This window comes from Ovis aries, chromosome 23 (genome assembly GCF_016772045.2).
Source record: "Ovis aries strain OAR_USU_Benz2616 breed Rambouillet chromosome 23, ARS-UI_Ramb_v3.0, whole genome shotgun sequence".
Taxonomy (NCBI): Eukaryota; Metazoa; Chordata; class Mammalia; order Artiodactyla; family Bovidae; genus Ovis; species Ovis aries.
The window spans coordinates 58421542-58436280 of record NC_056076.1 but is presented as its reverse complement, the minus strand read 5'-3'; the positions used below and the strand labels follow the sequence as shown (position 1 = coordinate 58436280).

The window sequence follows — 14739 nt, the reverse complement described above, 5'->3', positions numbered from 1 at the left end:
TCCCTGGTGACCCAGTGGTTAAGAATTCACCTACCAACGCAGGGGCATTGGGTTCGATCCTTGGTCCGAGAAGATCCCACATGCCTTGGGACAGCTAAGTCTGCCAGCCGCCGCTGCTTGGCCTGTGTGTGCAACTACTGATGTCTGTGCCTAGAGCCTTGCTCTGAGACAAGAGGAGTCACCAAAATGAAAAGCCTGAGCTCTGCAACTAGAGAAAGCCCAGGAAGCAACAAAGACCCAGAACAGCCAAAAATAAACAAAAATAATTTTTTAAAAAAGTACATTCACTTGAAAAATAAAATAATATAGGAAAATGATTACATCATTAAACTATTAAAACAAATCTCCAAAGTATATATGCAGAATTCTTTCATGTATAAAAGACTTGAAGAATAAAAGCAGCGGAGTATAAATACCGACAGTGAAATCACTCTCCTTAAGTGAGGAAACAGGCCTAAGGTGATTGGTTTTTTTCCCCTTTCTTTAGCGTAATGTTTTCCAGTGTTTCTTAAATTGAACATGTATTTGAACAGAAAAGAATACTAAATCTTTTAAAATATGGCGTGAATAATCCACAACTTTTAAGGTTTCCTGTGAATTATTGAGGCCTTAGAGCTTTTCCAAAACTAACAAAATTAAGGTGATAAACACCCAAGGTGGAGAAGCAGGCACACTGATGTCTTATAAATTATCTCATTCTTTCTGAAGAGTCATTTCACGACATGTGACAAGCACTACAAAATTGTTCTTAGCCTTTGACGTAATAATTCCGCCAGGAAACAGGTTCCCAAGGAAATAAATACAGAAGAGGAGAAAGGGGCGTGTTCAAAGACATGTGCTGAGGAGCCATTTATAATCAGGAAACACTGGAAACCATCTAAGCGCCCACCACAAAAGATGGCATATAAACCCTAAACCTGACCGGCCAGCAGGCCACACGCTTATGTGGAAATGTTTATAAGAACAGTGAAGTGGAAAAAAAAAACACAAAGACTACAGGAGAATGCGGAAGAAGTAAACAGTGGTGGAGTCAGGGTCCACACACTTCTGAAAAGTGGGTTTCTCAATTCTAAATTGTAAGAGCTGCTTTGCCCAGAACTGGGAGCTCTCTGAGAGTTTTAAGAAAGAGGCCAGGTGAGGAGAAACACTTGTTTCAATTAGACTCACTTTCCGTAGATGAAGACGATCACTGGGGTGGTGAGATGGAACTGAAAGTCATTGGCAAGATACCACGTCCAGCCGTTGCACTGGAAAGAGACCAGCAAAGGTCACCCCTCTCCTCCAATTAACCAGTGGCTCATCTCCCGGGACCAGAAGGAGGAACTCAGGGGCAGGTGAGGCGATTTCCACGGGAAGAGAAAGGACTTGAGTTAAAGATATTTCACATACCTCATCTTAACTCTGGAGAAGGAAATGGCAACCCACTCCAGTGTTCTTGCCTAGAGAATCCTGTGGACCGAGGAGCCTGGTGGGCTGCTGTCCATCGGGTCACAGAGTCAGACATGACTAAAGCGACTTAGCATGCATGCATGCGTTGGAGAAGGAAATGGCAACCCACTCCAGTATTCTTGCCTGGAGAATCCCAGGGACAGAGGAGTCTGCTGGGCTGCCAGTCTATGGGGTCCCACAGAGTCAGACACGACTGAAGCAACTTAGCAGCAGCAGCAGAATCTCAACTCACCCTCCTAACAATCCCAGGGGAGTAGGTATCATTATTGCCATTATACACCCTGGAAATTCAGACACGCTTTCTCTCTTAAGACAACAATCATAGCTAACCTCCCAGGGCAATCACAGCTAATCTCCCAGGGCAGCGGTGGGAACTGAATTCCACCACTGTGTCACGGATGTGAGGAGTCATTACCCTCACAGTGTGGTTGGGGTCGGAGGGCCCGTATTGTTGTCTCTACCTTGCCCTCCCCCCAACTCCAGGTGGAGAGAATGTGTTCATTTATCTTATTCTATTTTTGATTTGATAGACTGTGCTCATTGAGAACGGAGGTCTGGCTGCAGACCAGCGTTTGCGGGAAACCCCAGAGTTCCCACACGTGACTGACATGACAGCAGCTGGCCAGAGTGACCTCGTCCCAGGCTGTCTGTGCCTGTGGGGCTCGAGGTGGCCCCTGTGTCTCTAATTAAGGGTGAGACGACTTCTGGGGGCACATCTCCCCAGGGCTTCAGAGATGAGAGGCACCTCGGTCTCCCCTCCCACCCCGTCACTCCTGAGGAGACCAGGCTAATCAGAAGTGACAGCTTTGCTCACCCCACCTGTGACCCCAACCGGTCTGCACCTGGGAAGGCGGCCGGGCCTCTGCTCCAGGGCCCCCCATCACGGAGGGTGATGGGGATCCGCCTGAAGGCAGTCAGACAGTGATGGAAGCCCTGTCGAAGCGGCCGGGCCCTTGTGAACCAAAGGCAGCCGTCTGGCTGGTCGGCGGTCACACAGTCACACTTAGTGATTCTCCCTTCAGCAGTGCTTTCTGCTGCTGCTGCTAAGTCGCTTCAGTCGTGTCCGACTATGTGCAACCCCATGGACGGCAGCCCACCAGGCTCTGCCATCCCTGGGATTCTCCAGGCAAGAACACTGGAGTCAGTTGCCATTTCCTCTCCAACACATGCATGCATGCCAAGCCGCTTCAGTCGTGTCTGACTCTGTGCGACCCTATGGACAGCAGCCCACCAGGCTCCTCTGTCCATGGGATTCTCTAGGCAAGAATGCTGGAGTGGGGTGCCATTTCCTTCTCTGCAGTGCTTTCGAGGCAGGTGCAAAATCATTGACGCGGTTTAATTATAACTAGTTCACTTCCATTTGCTCCAAGCTCATCAGGAGGAAGCTAAGGCTTCGAAGAAGCATGACCCATATACACAGACATTGTGAGATCTGGCTGGACGTGGGGTAGAATTCATTACGGGGAGGGTGAGGTGACTCCTTCCGGCCCAATCTCGGTTCTCTGGGTGGAGGTGAAGAAGGCGTCCTTCCCACTGGGGTGGCGTGGCCCCAGACTGCACACTGATGGGGCAGGGGCAGCTGCGTCCAGCTGGCCCGCCCCCGGGCCCCCGCCCTGCTCCCTCTCTGCTTTCCCAGAGCCCACCCTGCCAGGGCTGGTGCAGCAACCCCCAGCTCACACTCCAGGCGAACCTCCCTCCCACAGCCCACCTTCCTACAGCATCGCCAGAAGAAAGGGGATCAGACTCGGGCTGGCCCGAGAACACGTTCCGGATAGCGCCCCTCCTCCCCCTCGCGGAAGACTTGAACGCACCGCATCCTGGACCGACAGGAAGTTATTTAGCAACAGCAAGTTCGTCCACCAGGCACGCCGGCAGTTCTCCAGGTGAAGCTTGGGCACCTCCCAGACGGGCCCCCAGGGCACAAGAGAGAACGATCCAACCAGCAGGCACACCGAGTACAGGTGAAGAGGCTGCAGCCTGGCGGGAAAGAGCCGGGGAGCAAATGATTCTCCTGGGGTTCCATTCGGTCCCCCGGGGTGGGGGGTCACATAGCGATGGTGGATAGGATGCTCAAAAATGGACTGTCCTGGGGCAGGGGCCACCTCCTCACTCACCCCTCAAACCTTCCATTCATTCGTGCGTTCAAAGCGGGATAGGTGCTACTGATGCAAAAATACTGTTCTTCATGGAGCAAGTCATATGTGTAAGCCACTCTGCTAGGAACGTCTAAACCTGCCCAGTAACTATGATGTCAATTTTACTGCTGAGCAAATTAGAGCTCAGAGAAGTTTGAGTCACTTACCCAAGATGGTCGAACGGTATGTACTGAGAACTGACGCTGTTACCTGTTTCTTTCAGGGGCCTTGCTAGATGAAAATAGCTTTCCATACCCCCTCTTATCCTCCCTTCCTGCCTCACTTCATTTCCTCCTTCCTTCTCTCACACACCACCTCCTTCCAAGCAGGATCTGCGGCAGCTACAAGCTGATGAAGGGGGCACTAGTGTCTAGACTGAGGCTGTTCAATAGAATATTGCAGAATATTGTAGAATATTGCAGATATGGGACCGCGCTGCTGTGCGGATGCTCCCTCGAGCCTGGGCTCGCACCCCCGCCCCAGCCTCCCCCCACCATCTGTCATCTCCATCTCCCCAGGAGAACCAGGTGGCCCCAGCTCCCCTCTGAACCGGAGTCCGGGTCAGACACCCTCCGGAGGGACCCAGGTAGAGGTGGCATCCCGCCTCGGGCAGGCTCGTGGCTGGGCCGGTGCGGAGAGCGGAGGCTGCTGGGGGCCCACGCCTGAAGGGTTACAGGGGAAAGAACACAGAGATGTGAGTTCTAGTTTTGTCTAAATTTTTCACACTGAGAAAATCGGGTCACTCCTCCCTTTCCTCTCCTGCAGAAAAGGGGGCTGATGGTTCCTTAGCTTCCTCTAAGGAGAAGGAGGACTCCCGCCTCCTCGGATTTTCTAAGAATCAAGATATCACTAAGAAAACTGAAGTTGGAGAATGGAGTTATGGTTGCCAGGGGGAAGGGTCGGGGGAAGGGAGAGTCAGGGAGTTTGAGAAGAACAGGTACACAAGGCTATATTTAAAATGGATAACCAGGACTTCCCTGATGGCCCAGAGGTAAGGAATCCACCTTGCAGTGCAGGGGATGTGGGCTTGATCCCTGGTCCAGGAAGATTCCACATGCCTCAGGACAACTAAGCCCGCAGACCTCACTGGGGGATTAAGACTCGATGCAGCCAAATAAATAAATATAAAAAAAAAAAAATCTTAAAATGGATCACCAACAAGGACCCACTGGAGAGCACAGGGAACTCCGCTACTGTTATGTGGCAGCCTGGATGGGAGGGAGTCTGGGGGAGAGTGGACACACGGATATGCATGGCTGAGTCCCTTTGTTGTCCACTGGAAACCGTCACAGCATTGTTAATCAGCCATACCCCAGTACAAAATAAAAAGTTAAAAAAAAACAACTGTTTGAAACATGGGACGTGTCATATAAATATACATGCCCTTCAAGTGTTTGTCCAAACTTGAAGATTCAAAGTCAAGATTCAAAGTCAAAGTGGGTTTGCAAAGATTAAAACCTCTGATAGTAGCCAGTGCCATGGGGGTGTGAGAAGCGGCCTTCTCATACCTGGCCAGGTGCGAAGGTCAACTGGAAAACATCAATCAGTACATTCAATGCACCGAACCATCGATTCCACTCGTAGGAATTTACCCTGCAAACGTGCCCAGACTGTTGCACAAAAATGTACAGACTTCGTGTCACTGTCTAATAAGACTGCAAAAAACTTGGAAATCACCTTCATGCTCCATTCATGGAGAGCAGCTAAATACATGATGGATGGTCCACCCACATGGCGCCATCCCGGCAACCTCAAAATCAGTGAGGTGAGTCCTTCCATGCAGTTAGAGAAAGATGCCGAATCATTAAGTTGAAAAAGCTATGTGCAAAATAATGCAGTATTAAGCATAGTTCTATTCATGGGTGGGGAAAAGAATATATAAATACACGGAAAGTCCCTGCAAGAATTAATTCATAAGAAGCTGTTACCAAAGCTGTCCTGTGGGAGGTGAGACTGGAAGGGGTGCCTTTATTTTTAGTATATAATCTTCTGCTACAGTTAGATGTTATTATCAATAATTTTTTTTAACTTAAACCAATGGGTGGGGGCTTCCCAGGTGGTGCAGAAGTAAAGAATCTGCTTGCCAATGCAGGAGACGCAGGAGACTCAGGTTCAATCCCTGGGTCGGGAAGATCCCCTGGAGGAGGAAATGGCAACCCACTCCAGTATTCTTGCCTGGAACTCGATGGACAGAGGAGCTTGGTGGGCTGCAGTCCATGGGGTCGCAAAGAGCTGGACATGACAGAGTACACACATCCACAAACTAATTTTTTAGAAAAAGTATCATTTCTTTTTTTAAAATATGTATTTATTTGGCTGGGTTAGATCTTCGTTGTGACATGCAGGCTCTAGAGAGAGTGGACTCAGTAGCCCCAAAGCTTGTGGGGTCTTAGCTCCTCGACCAAGGGTCGAACTCGGGCCCCCTGCATCTGGAAGTCAGGTTCTTAACCATTGGACCAACGGGGAATCCCAGTAGTAAGCTAATTTTTAACTAGTGGCTCCTACTGGGAACAATCCCACCGGTTTGGGGGTCTGGAGCCTCTTCCCTCCTTGTTTCCTGTGAGATACTGGTAAGGTTTTACCCCCTAGAAGCTGGGCTTTCACATTTTCTGAAGCTTGCAGAAGCCCCCACCTGGTCTGCCTCTCCTGCCCTTGCCCCCATACCGCAACAACGTCCTGTCCCAGCTTGGACTCATTCGCTCTCTTCCTGGCTCCCAGCTGGCACTCTCCCAGAGCTCCCCATCTCAAGAACGTCCTCCCCATCCCCCACGTCACTTGAGCTGGAAAGTCTGCATGTCTGCGGTTGGTGCCCTCTCCATATCCTCAGTGCCCACGGCCAGGGCACATCCCACAACACATCACCCTCGGGACCCTCGCCAGCATCTTGCCCCGTGAGGCTTCACCACTGCACCCTCCTCCACTCTGGGCTCTCGGCCCCAACGACTGCTTTATCTGCCCAGGAAAACACGTCTGAGTCTTCACCCCCCAGCTCTGGGGCTGTTCTTCTGAAGGGTTTCCCAGGCAGCACCCACCAGGCCACTGGATCCCACACCCCAACCCCTAACAACCTGCCTGAGCACTTATCACTGAGAACGCTGGGTCTGAATGCCAGGCCCTCTCCTCCAGAAGAACGCAGGGCAAGACTGGCTGCTCCGCCCAGTGCTCATCCCCAAAAGATGTTGCAAGAAAAAGCATTCTGTCAAGCCTTCAGGGCGAGGACTAGATTTAATGGAGCTTGGAAGAAACCACAAAGGCAGTAAAGTTCTATTTCTTAGCTTAAACTCATTCTTAAACTATTAACCAGAGAAGTTAAAAGGTAAAAATAACAACAGTAATAATGATAGCTTATATTTACTGAGGGCATACTACCTGTCACATTGTTCTCAATTCTTTGCCTGCGTTATCTGTTTTGATTCTCTCAAGAGTCCAGCGAAGTGAGAGCCATGATTCTGCTCATTTTTAAGATGAGGAAACTCAGGCACGGAAAGATTGAGACACTTACTCAAGGTCACACTGCTGTAAATGACTGAATCAGAAGGCACGCCCAGGCAGACTGGAGTCAGATCTTACGCAGTCCGTCTGACGGGCCCGGAAGACTGTTTCAACACTCCCCTTGCTATTTGTGACGGTGCAGTGTAGCAACAGAGCCAGGGACCCTCAGTAACCAGAACTGGGCTCCAGCTTAGCCGCAAACCATGATTTTAAAAGCGTATAAATTTTTAAATGGTGGCTCACATAGGTAGACGCTTCTTTTTCTCCCTACACTTCTACTGTCTCATTACATCACTGCCACCCTGCCATCCCGCTGGTTCCTTATTCTGTCCCAGTATTGTATTCCATTCTGATCCAACCAACCAGGCATGCGTAAAGAATACTACCATCCTGTCTGCCTTCTTATGGGAACGACCATCATCCCGAGCTTCCACCAGCCCCTTTGCTGATTGTATCTTATTCTATGTTTATTATTACCATTAATCCTTATTACAGGCTCCAATCACTACTAATTTACAGGAGCTATACAAATTCTGTTGAACATAGATTTCATGGGAATCTGACTGTCCATGAAACCTGCTGTCCATTAGCTTTAGAAGTAAGGAGGTTTTTGTGGGTTTAATACAATTCAAGTTTTATTAGGAAAAATACCATGAGTACTGGTATCTTCCACTGCCAAAGCTATTAAACCAGAAAGAGCAAACACATTTAAACATGGTCTAAATGAAAGAAAACTATTTTTCTTTCAGTTTTTCTTTGAAAATTCTTTCAAAGGAGGGTTAAAGACTTAAAATAATAAATGATTACGCAGCAATAAAGAAAGATTGTATGAATAACCTACCTTATAAGGCGACTGAAAAAGTATCTGAGTATGACGCGAGGGGTTATTCCTTTGTCTGAATCCTGACGCATCTTTAAAAATGATCTTGCACTTAACCAGCCACTGAGAGAAGAGAAGAGTAGGTCACAGGAATGACTGGTCGGTGATGCAGTTCGCGGGCTGATCAATTTGCTTGTCTCTATCAGGAAAGAACAAGCGACGCTGCAGTAGCGAAACATCTTTAAGACTAAAAACAGTAGCAGCTTTCTCCCTGCTCACGGTGCGCGTCCACGGCCAGGCACCTGGAGCTCAGCATCTTCCTCCCTACGGGAGCCAGGCCGAGGCAGCAGCCTGTGACGAGAACGCTTAGGATGTACTCTCTTAAGCACTTTCTTATCTAACAAACATCAGCATTATGTTTATCGTGTGGTACATTCCATTCCTAGTACACACTGGTTTTATACCTGGAGGTTTGTACCTTTTGAGTTTCCCGTGCTTTTGACGCTATTCTGTTTCTTTTCTTTCCTTTCTTATTTGTTTCAGGTGTGCATAGGATCTGAGTTCCCCAGGCCAGGGATTGAACTCAGGCTCTCAGCAGTGAAAGTGCAGAGTCCTAACCACTGACCCACCAGTGAATTTCTACCTTTTAACATTTATAGCAATGAGCCTCTAGGTTTCCTTTAGGATGGACTGTTGATCTCCATGCAGTCCAAGGAACTCTCAGGAGTCTCCTCCAACACCAAGAAAATCAACCCTGAATATTCTTTGGAAGGACTGATGCTGAAGCTGAAGCTGCAATACTTTGGCAAAGAGCCAGCTCATTGGAAAAGACCCTGATCCTGGGAAAGACTGAAGGCAAAAGGAGAAGGGGACGACAGAGCATGAGATGATTGGATGGCATCACCGACTCAATGGACATGAGTTTGAGCAAGCTCTGGGAGATGGTGAAGGACAGAGAAGCCTGGTGTGCTGCCATCCATGGGGTCGCAAAGAGTTGGACACGACTTAGTAACAACATGTGCATGAGAGTTGCTCAGTAATGCCTGACTCTGCGACCCCATGACTGTGGCCCACCAGGCTCCTCTGTCCACGGAGTCCTCCAGGCAAGAATACTGGAGTGGGCTGCCATTTCCTTCTCCAGCAGATCTTCCTGACCCAGGGATCCTGTATTGCAGGAGAGTCTTTACCATCTGTGCCACCAGGGAAGCCTACTATTAAGAGACATTTCTAAGTATAAAGACAGGTCAGCTTAAAAAGTATCAGCAGATACACGTTTGACTTTATCTTATAATCTATAGACAATACATTAGAATATGTAATGAATCCATACACCTTTTCCAAAGGGATACCCAAGACAGATTGCAGCCATGAAATTAAAAGACACTTACTCCTTGGAAGGAAAGCTATGACCAACCTAGGTAGCATTAGCAGAGACATTATTTTGCCAACAAAGGTCCGTCTAATCAAGGCTATGGGTTTTCTAGTAGTCAGGTATGGGTGTGAGAGTTGGACTGTGAAGAAAGCCGAGCGCCGAAGAATTGATGCTTTTGAACTGTGGTGTTGGTTTTCTTGAGAGTCCCTTGTACTGCAAGGAGATCCAACCAGTCCATCCTAAAGGAGATCAGTCCTGGGTGTTCACTGAAAGGACTGTTGCTGAAACTCAGGACTGAAACTCCAATACTTTGGCCACATCATGTGAAGAGTTGACTATTGGAAAAGACCCTGATGCAGGGAGGGATTGAGGGCAGGAGGAGAAGGGGACGACAGAGGATGAGATGGCTGGATGGCATCACCGACTCGATGGACATGAGTTTGGGTAAACTCGGGGAGTTGGTGATGGACAGGGAGGCCTGGCGTGCTGCGATTCATGGGGTCGCAAAGAGTCGGACACGGCTAAGCGACTGAACTGAACTGAACTGAACCCAAGACAGAAGTAGCAGTAAAGTTATAAATGACAGTCATCAATCAGATGAAATAATTTAGATGAAGCTTTTCTCTCTCAAAGAGATGGGGACTGGGCAAGTGGTCAGAAAGGAAATACAATGTGCTTTTAATTTTGCATGAAAAATAATGTTCAGTTCCACGTTGCTGAACATAACTCTGTTTTGCCAAATAAATCCTCTACTTCAAATTACTGCCCGAAAGCTTTATTAAAACTCCACTTCTGGTCTTTGTTTCGGAATCTGTTACTTTTGCTGCCGCCTCCTGATCACTGTCCTCTGAAGCTCCTACTTCTTTCCCGCTGTCTCCTGACACCTCGGTTGCCCTCGCGCCGTCCTGAGGCCTTGATTGTCTTCCTGCTGTCCTCGGGAAACGCGATATCCTTCCCGGGGACCTTCACGCTCTGGCTGCTCCGTGGCCACAGAAAGCAGCCCACGCGTGCATCACGCCACTCTTCTGGACTGCTGTTACTGACGCAGTAGGGATGTCAAAGCAAACACCCGACTTGCCTTCGAGAAAGACCATTTCCTTCACTTCGGAATCAATATCCTCACCCAGCTGCTCTTTAGGTTCTTTCCAAGCATAGCTAACGTTCGGCATTTCAATCGAGCACCGCAAGATCATGGTCACAAAGCCTGCTTCTGAACCGATCAAGGAGCGCTGGTCTACCGACATGGCACCGGAAATGTGACAACATATAACAACCTACAACTTAATAGCCCCAGTAACCCATGACCCTGGTCAGTGTTTCTCTAAAGAACAAGTGTGTTTCCTACTGCAAAAGAAGGCTGTGTGTGTGTGTGTGTGTGTGTGTGTGTGTGTGTGTGTGTGTGTTGGACGGGACTTGGAAGGGATCAGTGAGGGTTAGAGACTGTCTTTACTCTCTGCCAGCAAGAGTTTCTTTTGAAATGCAGCAAGCCGGATTCACTATAATAGAAACAAAATTTATAAAAACAAGTGAAAGAGAGCACTCAGTGAAAGAGAGCACTCAGTTGAGGAAGTAGCATGGCCAATTCTGGTTCCGGCTGCCTCTTAGTTTCCAGAAAGAATGAATCAGGGTCTCCCTCTGTGTGTGGGCAATCACTGTCTCAAGTTGACAGAGACAGGAAAAGAGAAAGGCTGGCAGGAAAACAGGCTCCGAGCAAGACAAGAGGTTCCAAGAGGCTAAGAAGACCCAGGAAGCCCAAACAGACTGGGAAAGAATAAAATCCTGCAGGAGAGATATATGAAATCAGCTCAATCTGAGAGATAGAAGCAGCATTCCAAAACCGTCATCAGTGACAGAAGTCTTAGATCTCACTATGTAATCTATTGTTTCCCAGGTGGCTCAGTGGTCAAGAATCTGCCTGCTGACGTGGGAGCTGCAGGCAGATTCAATCCCTGAGTCAGGAAGAGCCCCTGGAGAAGGCAACGGCAACCTGCTCCAGTATTTTTGCCCAGAGAATTCCATGGACAGAGAAGCCTGGCCGCCTACAGTCCATGGGGTCTCAAGAGTCAGAGATGAGTGAGCAACTGAGCATACACTCACACATGTTAAATATATTAGTGACACAGTTGTTAAGACATGGTTTTGGTGTAAAATAGACATTATATTTCAGTTCTGATTATACTGAAATATACTCTAGCTGAGGAGGGGTTGGGGGGCTTAGGTTATTTTATCTCCAACATCAACTTTCTCAGCTATGAAAACGGGCCTGATGGAGGCTGATCATCACAACTGTATGGGATCAAAGTGTTTCTTAGCGCATCGGCAGTGACATATTTTCACTATTAGCAATATTTCCGATGTTGGAAAGAAAACGAACAGACCATGTGCACTTCCTAAAGCAATAAAATGAAAATTGGAAGGAGAAAGGGAAAACGACAACAGTCACGGAGATGGGCCAGGAGAAACAGAAGCAAATAGGAGTAAAGAAAGAAGAAACACACGTCTCGGTCTCCTGATTGTGACAGGACCTGCTGGGCCTCACTCTGGCGTCCTCACCCTGCATGCTGGGGCTGGCACAGGGGTTCTCAGATGGGAGCCGAGGGCAGCATCGCCTGGAGGGCTTGTTACAGTCAGAGTGCCTGGTCGTGGGCCTGAGTGGGGCCCGAGAATCTGCATTTCTCCCAAGCTTCTGGGCGATGCTGAGACTATATTCTAAGAAGCACTAGGGAAGGCCCAGCGCTCCCCAGGCCCCAGACCGAGCCCAGAGTCAGGTATGCTGTCTTCACCGTAAGGGAAAGTGTTAGTCGCTCAGTCACCTCCGACTCTTTGCGGTCCCATGGACTATAGCCCGCTAGGCTCCTCTGTCCATGGGATTCTCCAGGCAAGAATACTGGAGTGTGTAACCATTCCCTTCTCCAGGGGGAATATTCCCAGCCCAGAGATCGAACCTGGGCCTCCTGCATGCAGGCGGATTCTTTACCATCTGAGCCACCAGGGAAGTTTTCGGGGCCATCTGGAATCTCAGGAGCGTTGGCCTGGGTTGCGGACCTCTTGGGGCTGATCCAGTGGCTCTGGGCTGTCTCTTGATTCCCGCTGACAGCCCGGGGTGACCAGCGGCCTTTCGTGCCCTCCATGCTTCCCTCCTGGTGGCAGGTCTCCGCCTTGAGTTTGCTTTGGTTCCAGCTTTCCTGTTCTGTCTTTGCCAGCTCCCCTCCCGGGCCTGGAGCCCTGCTGACCAGCCCCAGCCAGCATATGGCATCTTTTGTTTGCTGTGTTCTTACTAGCTTCCTTGCAGGAAACAGAGCCCTGGTCTTTGAATCGCTGTCCCCTGGGCAGACCTCCCCGCCCTGCAGAGGCTCCCATCCTGCACTTGGATTTCGACTGCCTGGCTAGACCCAGCTAAGCTCTCTTGGAACGCCTGGTGCCCAGCAGCCCCAATATCACAGTCTTGTTCACTACAGATGGTGGACTCTCGCCTATCTGGGCGCTCTCTATTGGATAGAGCACGGTTGGGCGGACGAGCGTGCGTGCGTGCTCAGTCACTAAGTCTGTGCGACTCTTTTGCGACCCTATGGACTGTATCCCACCAGGCTCCTCTGTCTGCGGGATTTCCCAGACAAGAATACTGGAGTGGGTTGCCATTTCCTCCTCCAAGGGATCTTCCCAACCTAGGGACCGAACCCACGTCTCCTTCGTCTCTTGCATTGGCTGGTGGATCCTTTACCTGCCGAGCCATCGGGAAGCCCCTGGATGGATGAATGCTTAGCACTTAATGAGGCCATCTAACATCACCATCTCCCTCTGAAGGAAGGGATACGTAACTGCAAACAGGCAGAGACAGGCCAGCACAGAGGCTGGAGCTCGGACTCTGGGACCAGACTGCCTGGACCACGCCCTTCACGCTCAGCTCCCTTATCTTTAAAGTGGCGATTTCGGCGGTCTGCCATACAAGAAATAATATTCAGCCATAAAAAGAAACGAAGTACTGATAAGTGCTTCAACATAGATGAACTTCATAAACGTCATGCTAGCTGAAAGAAGCCAGGCACAAGAGCACGCTGTGTGAGCCGCTTGTATGGGTAAATCCACACTAGAGCAAGCAGGTTTCTAAGAACTGGAGGCAGGAGGGACTGGGGGAAACTGCTTCATGGGTGTGAGGTGGGAAAAAATAAGAAAATGGTGAGGTTTCCCTGAGGGTGATGAAAACGTTTTGGAACCAGACAGAAGGGGTAGTTGTGCAACAGAGTGAATGCACTCAGTGCCACTGAATCATTCACTGGGAGTGGTTCATTTATCTGATGCGGATTTCACCCCAACCCCCAAAGAACAGACCCAAAAAACTGAGGATTTTAACAGTTGTCCCTACGGTATAGGAACACCATGAGGATGGCATGGTATAATGCTGCAAAGGGCTTCACGCAGAGCCTGACACTGATCAAACATTTAAGAAAATTTACCTCTTATTAGTTAATTTAAATAAACACCGCTTTATGTAACCTCACACCATTTTCTTATTTTTTCTCGCATTTCGCTGTGGTGAGAACGGGCAACTTGATCATGGATTTGCACCATGCCAGGACCCAGAATTTGAGAAGCACTGAAATAAACAAGTTTGATCAATAAAACCACCTTTTATAAAAGGCCTGCTTTAGAGAGCCATCCAGAATCATTTAATAAAGTGAAGACACAAAAGAGAGGAACTGGCGGCCTCGGTACCGTCCAGGGACCCCAGAGGCAGCGGCCAGGGAGAGTCAGCGGCCAGGGAGAGTCAGCGTGAGCCCTCCGGTGTTTCAACAGGCACATCCACACTTCCCCAAAGAGCCACGGGCACAACTCCGGCAGCGAGAGCACCACATTACCTGATCAGGAAAAATGTGTCCACTCCAAGATAGAAGGGGCCACTCCGAGAATAAAGGTACAGTGGGTTTCTAAGCACCCTGGCTTTCCATTCAAGCACATTATCTGTAAAAATGTAGGACACAGTGTCTTTTTATTGAACAAAAGAAAATCTTGTGATTTATCTTTTCAAAAAACACCTTTAGCTTTCAGCTGTATTGAGAGGGTTTTATGCATCCGTGCGATTCACTTAAGAGGAGAATGGGGAACAGAAATAAGAGAGGGCGGCTCGGTAGCTTCCTGCAGGCTGCGCTCTCGCCTGGGCCCCTCTGCAGGGCCCGAGGCCCCCATGGATCTACAGCAGCATCGCCTGTTCAGATCCCCTGGGGGATCCGCAAACTGCCCTGCGCTGGCCCCTCCCCTTCATTCTGTGTTTAGGTCCCACTTGGAGAGCTCCACTCTGTCGACGGGAGCTCTTCTGGAGTGCACCAACAGAAAGAAGATCCACAGACACTGATTTTATACTGGTGCACAATATTTATCTATATTTGCCTATTTTTCCAGGAGAGGGGAAAAGGGAGTTTCTGGATTCATTAATCAAAACAAGAGGGAACCCAGCTCTTTGGAAGATAAAAATA

The 14739-nt window shown here is 49.1% G+C and overlaps 1 protein-coding gene across 1 annotated transcript in view; it reads right to left on the bottom strand.

Annotated features, from left to right (window-relative positions):
- The window catches only part of LOC101116529 (O-acyltransferase like protein-like), a 65202-nt gene that overhangs the window by 15566 nt on the left and 34897 nt on the right, over positions 1-14739 (bottom strand). Inside the window, exons 7-10 of the mRNA XM_042239132.2 lie at positions 14125-14227; positions 7918-8019; positions 3261-3426; positions 1168-1247 (exon numbers count right to left, since the gene is read on the bottom strand). Of these exons, the coding sequence (XP_042095066.1) occupies positions 1168-1247; positions 3261-3426; positions 7918-8019; positions 14125-14227 (451 nt within the window). The remainder of the gene's footprint in view (positions 1-1167; positions 1248-3260; positions 3427-7917; positions 8020-14124; positions 14228-14739) is intronic.